Consider the following 14404-nt stretch of genomic DNA (forward strand, 5'->3'; position numbering starts at 1 on the left):
GTATCTTGCAATTGACCGGATATATCGATGTTGTATGGTAAAATAAATAGCACATCTGGTCACACAATTTGCACACGTTTTCATCTGTGGGTGCGAACTGCATGAAGTGGCCGCAAAGTAAGTTTACCATTTATCACAATTGTATTGCATCAGACTGCAACCATTATTTAAACGTTGGTGTGTATTACAACAGCTCAATCGACGACGACAACAATCAACAAAGAGCAACATGCCAGAAGAACTAAGCAGCGCGGAGACGCCAACCGGAGAAGATGGTCAACCAAAGACGGCCAAACAATTGGAAAAGGAGGCAAAGAAAGCCGAGAAATTAGCTAAATTACAGGCGAAATTGGACAAAAAGGCAGCAGCAGCATCAGCAGCAGGCGACAAAAAGGAGAAACCCGAGGTAAATGCAGGTTAAGGTTAGGTTTTCTCCTTGTTGTTATTGTTGTAACAACAATTATTTATGTTTGTAGAGTATTCACGCACTCAAATGACTCATGTCAACGTGTGCAATTCGAGTTTCAAAATTCGTTAATTATTTTTATAGCGAAAAGTGAATGTGTACATTGGGCTCAATAGTTTCGTTCCAATTTAAAAATTAATTCATCATTTTTGTGGCAAGCAATCAGCGTAAAAAGTGAATGTATTTTGCTTTTGTTATTGTGGTTTGATTTGTGTATAGAAGTGTGTTCGATGACTGCTGATTTAGTTTTATATTGCCAATCATTATTATTTAACTTAAACTAATATCAGTCGATGCAACAAAATACACAAAGAAAAATATAAAATAAATTAAATTATTGTGTTAGGTCTATCGTACAGGGTAGTCGTAAGTCAACCTCATTGCCCACAAATATGTATGTTAAGGTTTTTTTTTGGTTTGGTGAAAGTTTTTATATTAGTTGCGCTGCTATTACCTTATAATACAAAAATAGGTAAATCGGGTATGCTTTAAAGTTAAAACTCTACCTTATTATTACAGAAACGCACCAAAGAGACAAAGGAAGCTGCAATTTATACGGCCAACACAGCGCCCGGGGAGAAGAAGGATCTGAGTGGCGCACTGCCAGATGCGTACAGTCCACGCTATGTGGAGGCGCAGTGGTACAGCTGGTGGGAGAAGCAGGGCTTCTTTACACCTGAATATGGCGTAAGAGAAATAAATATAGATATAAATCAATAGAACAATCTCACAAATAATCTCAACTCTAGCGTGATTCCATTGATGCACCCAATCCGAATGGTAAATTCATAATGGTCATTCCACCGCCAAATGTGACGGGTTCACTGCATCTGGGTCATGCGCTGACCAATGCTATTGAGGATGCCATCACACGCTATAATCGGATGAAGGGACGCACCACATTGTGGGTGCCTGGCTGTGATCATGCCGGCATTGCCACCCAGGTGGTGGTCGAAAAACTCCTGTGGCGCGAGGAGCGTCTCTCGCGGCACGATTTGGGCCGTGAGAAGTTCATTGAACGCATCTGGAATTGGCGACGCGAGAAGGGCGGTCGCATCTATGATCAGTTGAAGGCACTCGGTTCCTCCTACGATTGGACACGTGTAAATTTCACCATGGATCCGAAACTGTGTCGCGCTGTGACCGAAGCCTTTGTGCGTCTGCACGAGAAGGGTGCCATTTATCGCAGTTCGCGTTTGGTTAACTGGTCGTGCACCCTACGCTCCGCCATCTCGGATATTGAGGTGGACAAGGTGGAGTTGACAGGACGCACATTCCTCGCTATACCCGGCTACGAAGAGAAAGTGGAATTTGGTGTGCTCGTTAAGTTCGCCTACAAAGTGGAGGGCAGCGATGAGGAGATAATTGTGGCCACCACGCGAATTGAGACAATGCTTGGCGATACGGCTGTTGCCGTTCATCCACAAGACGAGCGCTATAAGCATCTGCATGGCAAGCATGTTGTGCATCCGTTCTGTGATCGTCGTCTGCCCATCGTCTGTGATGAGTTTGTGGACATGAATTTTGGCACTGGTGCTGTTAAGATTACACCCGCCCACGATCCCAATGACTACGAGGTGGGCAAGCGTTGTAATCTTCCATTTATTACCATCATCAACGATGATGGCTTCATTGTTGGTGACTATGGCGAATTTACTGGGCTCAAACGCTTCGATTGTCGTAAACGGTTGCTGGAGAAGCTCAAGCAACTGGGTCTCTATCGTGAGACTTTGAACAATGCAATGGTTGTGCCCATTTGTAGTCGTTCCAAGGATGTGGTTGAACCACTGATCAAACCACAATGGTATGTTAGCTGCGCGGATATGGCTGCCTCCGCCACGGAAGCTGTGCGTTCCGGTGAGCTCAAAATACTGCCCGAACATCATACGAAGACATGGTACCATTGGATGGACGGCATTCGGGATTGGTGTGTGTCCAGGCAACTGTGGTGGGGACATCGCATACCCGCCTATCATGTGACCTTCAAGGATGCCAGCATCAAGGCAGGCACGGTGAGTGAACCTTGGAAATTGAAGCTTAGTTTTAATTTTATGATTCTTATCTCCTTTCTTGCTCTTTCAGCCCGATGCCGAGGAGTATTGGATTGTGGCACGCTCGGAGCAGGAAGCATTGATAAAGGCTGCCGCACGCTTTGGTGTGAATGCCAGTGAGATTGTGCTGCACCAAGATGAGGATGTGTTGGATACTTGGTTCAGCTCGGGACTGTTTCCGTTCTCCGTATTCGGCTGGCCGGATAACACAGCCGATCTGCAGGCCTTCTATCCAACATCGCTGCTGGAGACGGGTCATGATATACTCTTCTTTTGGGTGGCACGCATGGTCTTCTTCGGTCAGAAGCTGTTAGGCAAGCTGCCCTTCAAGGAGGTATATTTGCATCCGATGGTACGCGATGCGCACGGGCGTAAAATGTCCAAATCGCTGGGCAACGTTATCGATCCGATGGATGTGATATGTGGTATTTCGTTGGAGGGATTGCACGAGCAGCTCGTTGGCTCCAATCTCGATCCGCGTGAGATTGAGATGGCCAAGCTGGGCCAGAAACAGGACTATCCGCAGGGCATACCTGAATGTGGCTCGGATGCGTTGCGTTTCGCGCTGTGCGCCTACATCACCCAGGCGCGCGATATCAATCTGGACATTAATCGTGTCCAAGGCTATCGTTTCTTCTGCAACAAGATCTGGAATGCAACGAAATTCGCTTTGCTCTATTTCACGGGCAAGGAACGCTACAATACACAGATCACACTCGACGACGAATCGAATCGTATGGATGCCTGGATTCTCTCCAGATTGGCGGCCACCATTGACGCCTGCAACACGGGATTTGAGGCGTATGATTTTGCTGCTGTGACCAGTGCCTGTTATGCCTTCTGGCTCTACGATGTCTGCGACGTTTATTTGGAGTGCCTCAAGCCCATCTTCCTGAGTGGCAGCCAGGAGCAGCAGGCGGCGGCCAGGCGCACTCTTTATGTTTGCTTGGATTACGGACTGCGTCTGTTGTCGCCCTTCATGCCTTTCATCACGGAGGAGCTATTCCAGCGTCTGCCACGCGCCGACAACACGCCCAGCATTTGTGTATCCAGCTATCCAAGTAAGTTTCTGTCCAATATGATTTTCGAGAGAGAATGCATACAGGGTATCTTTCCAGTGGAACACTCTCGTTTCAATAAATCGAACTTTGTATTAAAATCATTCCTCTTCCGTAGCCAACACTTCCTGGCGCAGTGCTCAAATCGAAACTGATGTGGAATTTGTGCAGAAAGCAGCTCGCATCATCCGCTCGGCGCGTTCCGATTACAATTTACCAAACAAGACGAAGACGGAGGCATTTATTGTGTGCACCGATGCTGCACCCAATGACATACTCAAGCGTTATGTCAGCGAACTGTCCACGATCGCCTACTGTTCCACGGTGACTTTTGACAGTCAGCCACCGGCTGGTTGCGCCATTCTCACCGTTTCGGTGCAGTGTGAGGTGCATCTGCTGCTCAAGGGATTGATTGAGGCGGACAAGGAGATTGCCAAGCTGCAAAATAAGCGCGATCAACTGGAGCAGACTGTCAGCAAGCTGAGCGCAGCGATTCAGGCACCCGATTATGCCACCAAGGTGCCAACTGGAGTGCAATCGGCCAATGAGACAAAATTAACCGAATCCCGCACTGAAATCGAACGCATTGCGGCTGCTATTGAAACGCTTAAGCTCTTGTGAGCTCCCAGTCCACTCCAGGACCTGGACAGGCTGAGCTCTGGCTGCATTCTATTGATATTCACTTAGACGCTTGATGACTCTAAACTCGCTATAAACAGTAGAGAAAAAACCAAGCTACGTTTGCATTTTACGTTTTGCTTTTTAATTTGATTATTAATTTATAGCTACAATTTATAAAATATGTGCTAACTTATTAAATGCAATACAAGAATTTTTCAAATCGCAATATTTATATAAAAGAAATCACGTTGTATTATTTGATTATATTTATCTGTGAGTATTCGCTGTCCTTGATAGCCTCTCATCTTATTATCTGTGTAATTTATTTTTGATATGATCCCATACGATATCCTTAAGTAATTTAGTTTCACGGCATCAGCTTAGTTTTCAAATATCTGAAATTTATAAGAAGAGTTTCTCCAGAAAAGATTAAAAATAAGAATTCATTTCAAATTATTTAAATTCGTTTTTGGATGAATTGGACTTGGCTTTCGATGTCAACAAGTCTTGATTAAAATTTGTGAATTTAATGAAAAATATCAGACTTAAAATGTTATAGTTTTAAACTACTCAAATTACTTCTTGAGCTTCTCTAAAGTATAAGAAAATAATCTTTTGTAAAAGAGAGAATTCTTAATGGATATTTCAACTGAATAATAGACACCTCTAGACCATGGCTCAGTATCAGCTTTCCCATTACGCGTTGGCGTTATAGAGCAACTGTACCAAGTCCTTAGCTAGACACTGTGGAGTCCATAATGTCAATAGAGAAGATATCAGTGATCAAAGCATCCACAGCGTCCATTGCCCAGCCGGCACCCACGTGGAGGGTTCAGTCTAGAGGATTTTTGCCAGCCAACCCAAAAACTACCTAAAGGTTTAAATATAAAACTTGATCAACTCCTAAGCCCAAAAACTAAACACTAAACAAATCCCTAAAATCGTAGTAAAAAAATACAAATGCAGTTTACAGATAAGAAAACACATCACTATTCTTAAAAATTAAAAAGACAATGAGCTTAACTTCAAAATAAATCCTAGTTAATGAAGGTTATTAAGAAAAAATACCTTAGACTAAGTAAAATTAAATAATAGCGCTTCTGGCAAAAGTGTAAGTTTTTATAAATATACATAATAAAATAATTTTTTCGAGTTTATTATAGTCGAATACATTGGCTACTGATATCTTGGAATACAATTGTTGCAGCTGAGTAAACGACTGTAATATACTTTTATATTTATGAAATTAAGCTTGACTAAGTGTATTTAAAATAGAGATTCGATTTTTGAAGTTATGGGTACTGAAATTGATTTTCGTTTAATGACAAATCTGATAACTTTAAAATTTAAATGAAGACTGTGGACGGACAGGTAATCAGACAAGTTTCTAGCCATTTAAATACACTTGTTTTCCTTATGCATAATACAAATGTAAAATCAGCCTTAAGAATATCCTTTTCAACTTAACTAATTTAAATTTATAAATACTTTAGAGTCAAAGTCAATACTTACCCGGTGAGCATTCAATACTTCCCGATTTCAGCACACACAACTCAGGCTCCTATTAAAAACACATGTTAAATGTGATTTAATTTAAGATTCGTAATAATTACCTCAATGGGGGCTGCTCCAATGCCTTGCATAAGGGCTGAGAGGAACAACAAAACGATGAGGCCATCCATTTTAATAAATGGAGCTAGCAAATACATAGTTGGAATGTATTAATAAATCTTGATCTTGATATCCCAGTTGTTGACAATAATAGATAAAGGCTTTATGGACAGTCCACTACGAAATGTAGGGAAGAACTGCGACAGTTCCTTAGAACTCTGCACATTTTATACCATTTTGTAGCTTTGGTTTGCTATTTACAGGGTGCCTGCCACAATATGGTCAACTAGCGAGCCAAAATAAGGACAAACCACAGAGTGGCAGAAAAGCACCCCATATGACAAAGTGGACTGCGTTTTCCTTGCACCATATTTCAAATAGTTTGTGGTAAATACTCCAACAAACAGAGCACAAGATTTAAACAAACATAAGCACATTAGCAGCATATGCTCAATTTGATTACGTCTGCGGTTAGGACTACTGTATTTTTGTCGGACTATTATTGGTGGATGTGCTTTTGTGCAATGACGTTTGAGATAGCCCGAAGAGCTAACTCTAATTTAAACAAGTTAAGGTTGAATGACGTCCTTGATATTACGCAAACGGAATGTCTAAAAATAGAGCGTTACTTCTAAGTTTTGTAAGGGATATAAGCATGGGATTTTAATTGGAATTGAAACGTGTATTACTCAAATATAAATGATTAGGAATATATATAATTAAATGCATAAATTAAATAACAATTGAAATTAAGTTCCCATTTTGAAGTACTTTGTTTTAGGCTCAATAACATTTCATTTAAAAATCATTACGACATATTAAAACTTAAACATAATTTAAAATCTCTCTTTTGAGCCACAAGAAATGCTAGTTTACAATTTAAAGATCTCTTTTAAACCCAAAGAAATTTAAGATTTTTATTGCTTATCTCAATAAATATACAAACTATTTTACACTTTAAATATCTCTTTTAAGCGAAATGAAATTTTAGTTTTGTATTATTTCTCTCAAAAAAATACAAGAAGTTTTATTGGATTTTAATAAAAATGTAAAGTACAACTCTAACCAAATCTAATCATTCTCAACTGTAAGTAAAAAAAATTCCCACACATTGTATAAAATTGTGCATACAATTTATTTAGTAATCTACCAGGTGAGGCGAGTGGCGTGATCCGTTTTCCGCTTGGACATTTTAATGTAGCCCAGAAACTGCAGCTCGGCCACAGCGCGTGTGAAGCGTGCCCTAAATTGAAGAAAAGAGTAATTCATTTCAAGGCTAAACAACTGAATTAAAATCCCTTCAATACTCACTGAATCTGTGGATCGATATGTTCCTGAGACACTTCCGCGTTCTCCTGCTCGTCGGCGGAGCGCAGCACAGAGCGGAATGCTTGCAGCCAGTCGAATAGGTTTATCATGCGACCGCATTCCAAATGCAATTTATAGACCACTGACAGATCGGGCATGGTGCCGACCAACTGCGTCTGATCCTGCAGCTCACAGCACTTGCATTGCATATAGAAATGTGGATTGTTCAGTGCGGTGTGGAGTGCGGCACGAGGTGCACCAATGATATTCCGCCGCACAGTTGCAATGTCCGTGAAGACGTAGAGTTCGTGAAGTGGTGGTGCCTGCTGCAACGGACGCAGATGCTTCAACACCAATTGCTCCTCAATGTGTGCCAAGATCTTGGTCAGAGCACGTGCATATTCCGACGTCGACTGTTGCTTATCCTGTTTGCTGCGTTGCAACAGTTGCGCCTTCAGCTCCTGCCGGGAGGCGACCTGCGTAAGATCGGTTAGAGCGCGTGCATCGCTCGACAAATGGGATTCACTATTGACATGGGGCTGCTGCTCCAATGTCGCCAGTTCCACATCGTTGAGCAGCGTCTTCAGTGTTTGTAGCTCGGCACGCATGACTTCGGCACAGGCGTCACCCAATTCAAGTGGCGCTATCTGTTCGCTAAGAAAGTGTTCGGTGCACGAAATGCATTTGGACAACTTGGCTACAAACGCCTCCTTGGACATAAAGCTGAGGATTTGCCAGCATTCCTTGTACTCGGCCTGCTGTGAGATCGGTTTATTCAAACAGTTGACATACAGTTCCCGGTGCAATTTGCCCAGTGGACAGCGTGGCAAATCTCCGACCAGCTCCGTGAAGAACTCCAGGCTGCATCGGAAGAGCATAAAGTGCAGCAGACAATCGCGCAACAATTGCGGCAACTTCTTCTTCAGATACTCATCGTCCGTGAGCACAGCAATGATCCGCTTGCAATCATTGATCTGCTCCACATACGGACGAAACGAGGGCAGACGCCTGATCGTCTCCATATCCTCATGCGACAACTGCTTGATACGTCCCAGCGCCTGACTGTAGCCAGTGCACAAAGCAAACGCGTTGCCGGCAAAATAGTGCTCCATGAGACAATACTTGAAGCCCTGTATAAAACCCTGTATGGAGAAGTCGTAGTAGAGGAATATGTGCGTCAGAAACTTGAAAGCCTTGCCAGACAAATGGAATGCATATTTGGGAGAGAGCAGCACTTTATCAAGCACCTGGAAGAGAGAAAGAATTGGAGAAGCTGATCAAAGATGACTCGTCTTAATCCTGTTACTTTGACGCACCTCATTCAAACCCGTTGGAGCTGCTTGTGTCTGAAAGACACGCAGCTTGATCTTGCTGCTAACATGGTAGGGCAATGTGCTGTGCACCGTCGTCATTGCAGTAGCCACGCCGAGGATTAGGACAAATGGTAAGCGTTCGCACTGTGCGCTGAGTATGAGTATAAAATCCTGCAGCACATTCGCATTGAAGCACTCAAAGTCGGGTAGAACAATGACCAAAGCACGTTGTTTGCCAGCTCCACCAAAATTATTCGAATACCAAGCGTGAAGTTGCTTTAGGGTGCACTGCGTCCGTCGCAATCGCTTGCGATCACGCTCACCCTCGTCTGCCTCCTCCTCATCCATCTCAGGCATTGCCGACAGATCGTACATTAGGCTGTACACCATGGATTCGATGGCTGCTTTTAGTGTGGCACAATCACGAGATTGAAGCACTGAAACACGACCCACTCTCTGCAAATGCAAGCGTTGCGTTAGCGTCTCGAATTGCTTCAAGTGATCCGGCTGATTGATGCCCGTCAGCAGCGCCGCTGTGGGCAGCACCTCATCTAGCCGGCAATGGCCCTCGATGCCCACAAATTCCACCAGTTGCTCGAGCGTTCGAGCATTGCTCGTCATTTGCAGCTGTTGGATGTGTTCGTGGAGCTGTTTCCAGCAGTCAGAGTAGGCGGCATAGAATGGCTGCGTGGTGATCTCCTTGCCCAGCAGGCTGCTCGTCGCTGCTGGGCCACTGCGTTTACGTTTGCTGGGCTCCTTTTTGTTGGCTCTTGTTGCGCCATTTTTATACACAAAACAGCCCTAAAATGAAACCAAATTTCAATGGTCAATTTCCAACTTTTAAACTCTTCCGCTTACCTTTGAAACAGATATAGTGGGATCCATTGCTCTTGCTCAACTGACAGTCGTCTTGTATGTGACGTTGCACAGTGCAAAAATGTTTATTGTTTATGTCAGCTTTGTGCCAATTAAAGTTTATTCGCAGCCAGCAAGAAACACAACAACAAATTTGGAAACAGCTGCAGCGCGCCAAAATCTCAATCAGCATTAAGTTGGCTGCGTTAGGCAAGGCAAAAAAGTGTTACCCATTCACATTGCAAAGAGTTGCACTTTTATTTGACCGCGTAAATTTAAACAGAAATTTTTGAAAAACTCAATCGCCATCACCTGAAATTCGATCGGCTAAGCGATCCATTTCGCTTGTGGTTGTTTTTGTCAGATGCGAATCGACTACCAGCACACTTGTCACATTCTTGTTCGCATCACAATCATCTGACCATTTGGGTGCCAATTGGAATGTAAATAGATACATCATCAGAAAATCGTAGAATAATATTAAAGCAGCAAGCAAATAATCCTTATCCCGAATCTCAGCAAAGCGACCACCATTGATAATTTGTGCATGATACATGACGAACTAAAACGAAGAAGTTAAGCTTAATTTGTTTGAGTATTAAATTGACTACTTACAATTACAATGCTAAGTACAAGGAAAGCTCGACAGGCAAAAAAAGAATAAGGCACATTTGCGACAATGTGGAGCATTAGAAAATAAATGGCTCCAATAATGCATACAATTCCAATTATTACGAGCACCACAACATCCAGCGTCAAGTCACGCTTTAAAGGAGATTATTAGTAATTGCTAATTGTATTAAGTATTTTTAGCTTACCGGCAGAAAAGTGCCAATTAAGAGGAATATGATTAGCACAAGAGTCCAAATGATGAAACTCAGCAAATAATGATATTTATAGTGACGTACAATCAGCGATGTAACTCCGATAACAATGCACTCAAACTATAAAAAACGGAGATGATGAAAATTAAATGTACTTAAGGACAACTTACGATTAGAAAGGCAAATATCCAATTGCCAGGCGTAAAGAAGCGCAAATCCTCAAAGAAGATGAAGATTAGGATCAACACCAGACTAAGCACAAAGAATATGATGCCAATCCAGGCATGTTGAAAAAAATAACTATTTATTTCCACACTGCAAATATAATTTAAATTAGTTGTATAAACATTGTCAGTGCTAGATTCGAGATAACTTACACAAAGTGAAACAAATACCATTGCAATAATGCCAGTAATAAGAATGTGGCTGTTACTGCATATGTTAAGCATGAGAATTTTCGTCGTTCGCGTTTGTATTCACCACGATTGTCGGCCATTGTATGTCTTCTTTACGCGTGTAAGTGGGTGTGTGTATGTATTTTGAAAAGTTTTCTCGTTATTCTGTATTTGAGTATGCTCGATGTGTACTATGACTATTATAATAATAATATACATTTGAACTTTCAGTTCTCTCATGATATTGACAAAGTGCTGCCCATAAACGCAGTGCTGCTTTGTGAATGGGAATGCTGATGAGTTCTGGCATTGACCAACACTGCCTAAATTTCGCGCATTTAATCGGCTGTTTTTATGATGATATTTGTTGTCTGCGTGCTTACAACAAATAATGGACGACGAACTGGATATCTATGATGATTTGGATGATTTCCAAGAGGCCGAGAATAAAGTAAGTAACTGCATAATGCTCATAATATAAATCATAACTCGAGTTTATCAATAGAAATCCAAAGAGTTGGAGGCCTGGCAAACCAAATTTGAGGCCATCCAGCTGGAAATTGCTAATTTGCAAGCGGAAAACAAGACGCTTGCCAAAAAGATTAAAACAATGGAGGTGAATTTCCAGAATCTACTCGATACGGCCAAGGCCGAAATCAAACGCAAAGATGCACAAATAACGCAGTTGCGCAAGGAGTAAGTAAACAATGCCTGTTGCACAACTCAAAATGTGCTAAATACATTTTTTCCCTTTCTTTTATAGAAAAGATGATATTTGCTTTAGACGCAAGCGACCCGCGAATCTTGAGCAGCATAAGGCACAGCAGGCTGCGGGTGAGGTGGATCGGCAGGAGCACAAACGCTTCAAACGTGAGGCGATAGCGGCGCAATTTAAAACAGAAATTGCTTTGGACAACAACAATGAAAACTGGTCCGGACAGATAAAAGCTGAGAATCAGAAGCGTTCCAGAAGCGAACAAAATAAAACGCAGCCACAGGATGCCTGCCATGACAAGAAGAAGGAACACAAACATGACAATTTCTTTGGCAGCTCTAATGAAGGAAGCCGCCATCGCAGCTCACACGATCGAGATCGAGATCGAGAACGAGATCGGGAGCGAGATAAAGTAAAAGACGCTGAACGCAGTCGACGTCGCAGTCATAGTCGGGATCGGGAGCGAGATCGGGCGAAGAGTAGCAGTCACAGACATCGAACAAACTCCAAAGATTTGAAGAGAAGTCGACATAGTCGCTCACGTTCCCGTTCCCGTTCTCATTCACGTTCTGGCCACAAAAGTAGCCACAACAAAAGCAGGTAAGTTTGTAGAGCATTTAACACCAATCTGCTTAGCCAGATAATCCTGTTTATAAAGCCACATATATCGATTCCAGCAAAGCCAATCAATCCCCTGAAAGCGCTGAAAAACATCGAAAACAAACGACAAAAAACGATAAGCGCCATAAGGAAAAAGCCTTGAATGCAAATTTTGGCAGCACACCAGAGCAGTTGGATGAACAGAGCAACAACAATGCCGTCAATGAAGAGGTAATGCAAAAACTACTGGCTAATAAGGAAGCGTTAACACCCCAAGATCTGTATACGCCAGCAAGTCAAATAGAACATAGGAATCAACCAGAAGCAACTAGAAATGCTTCAAAAACAGTCGAAGAAGTTGACAAATATTTTGTGAAAAACAAGAGAGCTTTTAAGCAGAAAGAAATGGGTACTGAACTAATTAAAAGTCTGGATTATAAAACTCAATCAATGGAATATATACCAGGTCTAGATTTAACAGCTGAAGAGGAGCAGAAAGCGAGTCCAATGAAGACTGAGGCTGAAGAGAAGATCAGAATAGTAATGGACGTAGAAATCAGAGAACACATTCCTGGACTGGATTTAATTGACGAAAGTGAAGCAATAAATGCCAACGAAGACATAATAACCAACGATGAAGTGCCAGAAAGGGATTTCAATGCGGAAGAGGAAATAGTTGGTGAAGTAGAAAATACAGAAATCAATCTAAATGGGGAAGGTGAAACAATTCCAATGGTGGATGCTAAAAATACAAATGAAGCGAAGGTAATAAATGATGCGAATACAAAAGTCCTTGAACCCAATACTGAATTGAATGTGAATGTTGACGAAGATGATGATAATTCATCAAGAAATTATGCAAAAGCCGAAGAACGCATTCCAGGCCTCGATTTAGCTAAAGATGATATAAACTCCAATGAACAGATCATAGAAGAGGTGGATGCTGCAAAAATAAATGAACACATTCCATGCCTGGACTTAAAGAAAGAAGAGAATTTAGATAATGAACAAGCTAATATAAGGGACCCGAAATCCACTGATAAAGAGTTGGAAGCGATGACAACTGAGACTGAACATGAAAGTAAAGAAGATAAAATCTCAAATGAAATAAGACACGAAGTGAAAGCTAAAGAATTAGATAAACAAGACTGTGAGCCAGCTGAGGCAATAAATGAAAAGGAAATCACTGAAGCAATTGTTAATAAATCAATGGAAAGCGACAGAAAGCAAACTCAGTCAACAAGAGACGCCGAGATCAAGGAAACAAATGATGGGAAGGAAAAAGCTGTGACAACATGCGACTCCAAGACGTCTCTACGAAAATCCTCGAAAAGATTGGATGATTATGTGTTGACTCCGAAGCTACCAAGGCGTTCCATGAGAGGCATACAAATAATTGAGGATATACGTTTGCCCGATATGATGAATATCGAGCACATTGCTGTCTCAGTCGATGAGCACAAAACTAGCGAAGAACTGGAAGAAGTATCGAATGATCAAGACTCCGAAGAGCAACAGGTCACAGTGGGCCAAATTGTAACCGTTAATAAAACAATTGTGCCCGAATTAACTGCAGACACACCCATTGTTGTGTATGTGCCACCAGATTCCACAAAGCTTGATCACAATGATGATTACGATGACGACGACGCTGTCCTCGAGGCAGTCATGAATGAATTAATTCTAGAGAAGCCATTGCCAAAGGAATTGCAACAAAGCTATCCGAATTTAAGCCTGGAAACGGATACCATTGAGCTAGCACTGGAGCAACTGCATCAGTCCCACAACGACGAACAACCGGGCGAGACGACCGTTTCATCCACATCGATGAAAGGGCTGCAAACGCCCAAACAGGATCTCGTCAAGATACTCACTCAATCTCCACTCCAGCAGCCAGCTGTGGAAAAATCTGGACGCAGTCCTACAAAAGTCAAGGTCAGGGTGAAAAGAGCCAATTTACGTAGCCCCAGCAACGAGCGGATAACGCCCAGCAGCGATAAGGCGGAGAGCGGCGAGAAAACACCGCTAAAGAAACGTAAAATTCATCTAACTGAAGAACAAAAAAAGCTGATGATGACCCTGTGGTGCTTGCAACGCCGCCTGATGAAGCAATGGCCCCAAAAGAGTTGCCGGTGCTGCATGTGACCATCGATGAGACGACGACGAGCATCAACGAGAGCAGCCTCAGCCAGAGCAGCGACACGTCCATTGTGACCAAGCGCTGCTCCATGGGCAACAGTGACTATCAATTTGAACGTATTAATGACGAGGTCGTCTTGCGTGTCACACGGCGACGACGACGACCTCGACCAGCTGGAGCAGGAGCAGGAGCAGGTCCACTTGGACTTGAGTAAACTACCACAAGTGTATTACATCATCAGTAAGATATCTGGCTATATGCTTACTTAAGCTACGCAGAATATATGTATATATGAAGAGTATACTTATTAGTTTGTTTAACCTGTTTTACTATGGAAATTGTGATTTTAGATACTAACTATCGTTGTAAAATTACACAATAAAAAGTATATAATTAACAACTAAACGTAAAAGGTATCTTAAACATGCTTAAATTTTAAAACTAAGT

At 42.3% G+C, this 14404-nt stretch overlaps 4 protein-coding genes across 5 annotated transcripts; 2 read left to right on the plus strand and 2 right to left on the minus strand.

The window, feature by feature from the left end:
* The first annotated feature begins 45 nt into the window (after positions 1-45).
* LOC6570535 (valine--tRNA ligase) lies at positions 46-4439 on the plus strand. Its single transcript, XM_001996730.2, has 6 exons — positions 46-117; positions 194-406; positions 986-1153; positions 1216-2478; positions 2549-3578; positions 3694-4439. The coding sequence occupies exons 2-6, from the start codon at positions 230-232 to the stop codon at positions 4194-4196; spliced, it is 3141 nt and encodes a 1046-aa protein (XP_001996766.1). The 5' UTR covers positions 46-117; positions 194-229; the 3' UTR covers positions 4197-4439.
* A 2378-nt stretch (positions 4440-6817) lies between these two features.
* Positions 6818-9446, minus strand: LOC6570536 (origin recognition complex subunit 3). 2 transcript variants are annotated; one of them, XM_043216357.1, is made up of 5 exons: positions 9287-9446; positions 8432-9229; positions 7119-8362; positions 6949-7050; positions 6820-6917 (listed from the first exon to the last, which is right to left on the minus strand). In XM_043216357.1, the coding sequence occupies exons 1-4, from the start codon at positions 9311-9313 to the stop codon at positions 6954-6956; spliced, it is 2166 nt and encodes a 721-aa protein (XP_043072292.1). In that variant the 5' UTR covers positions 9314-9446; the 3' UTR covers positions 6820-6917; positions 6949-6953. The 2 variants fall into 2 exon arrangements, with proteins under 2 accessions (XP_001996767.1, XP_043072292.1); XM_001996731.3 differs by having other exon boundaries at positions 6818-7050.
* Positions 9447-9516: 70 nt separating this feature from the next.
* On the minus strand, positions 9517-10706 carry LOC6570540. The gene is made up of 5 exons (XM_001996732.2): positions 10485-10706; positions 10278-10422; positions 10102-10227; positions 9899-10048; positions 9517-9845 (listed from the first exon to the last, which is right to left on the minus strand). The coding sequence occupies exons 1-5, from the start codon at positions 10601-10603 to the stop codon at positions 9582-9584; spliced, it is 804 nt and encodes a 267-aa protein (XP_001996768.1). The 5' UTR covers positions 10604-10706; the 3' UTR covers positions 9517-9581.
* Positions 10707-10877: 171 nt separating this feature from the next.
* LOC6571385 (zinc finger CCCH domain-containing protein 13) lies at positions 10878-14325 on the plus strand. Its single transcript, XM_043216340.1, has 5 exons — positions 10878-10953; positions 11008-11198; positions 11266-11817; positions 11895-13873; positions 13936-14325. The coding sequence occupies exons 1-5, from the start codon at positions 10894-10896 to the stop codon at positions 14169-14171; spliced, it is 3018 nt and encodes a 1005-aa protein (XP_043072275.1). The 5' UTR covers positions 10878-10893; the 3' UTR covers positions 14172-14325.
* Positions 14326-14404: the final 79 nt, after the last annotated feature.

Source organism: Drosophila grimshawi, unplaced genomic scaffold, assembly GCF_018153295.1.
Source record: "Drosophila grimshawi isolate 15287-2541.00 unplaced genomic scaffold, ASM1815329v1 contig_1367, whole genome shotgun sequence".
In the NCBI taxonomy this organism is placed as follows: Eukaryota; Metazoa; Arthropoda; class Insecta; order Diptera; family Drosophilidae; genus Drosophila; species Drosophila grimshawi.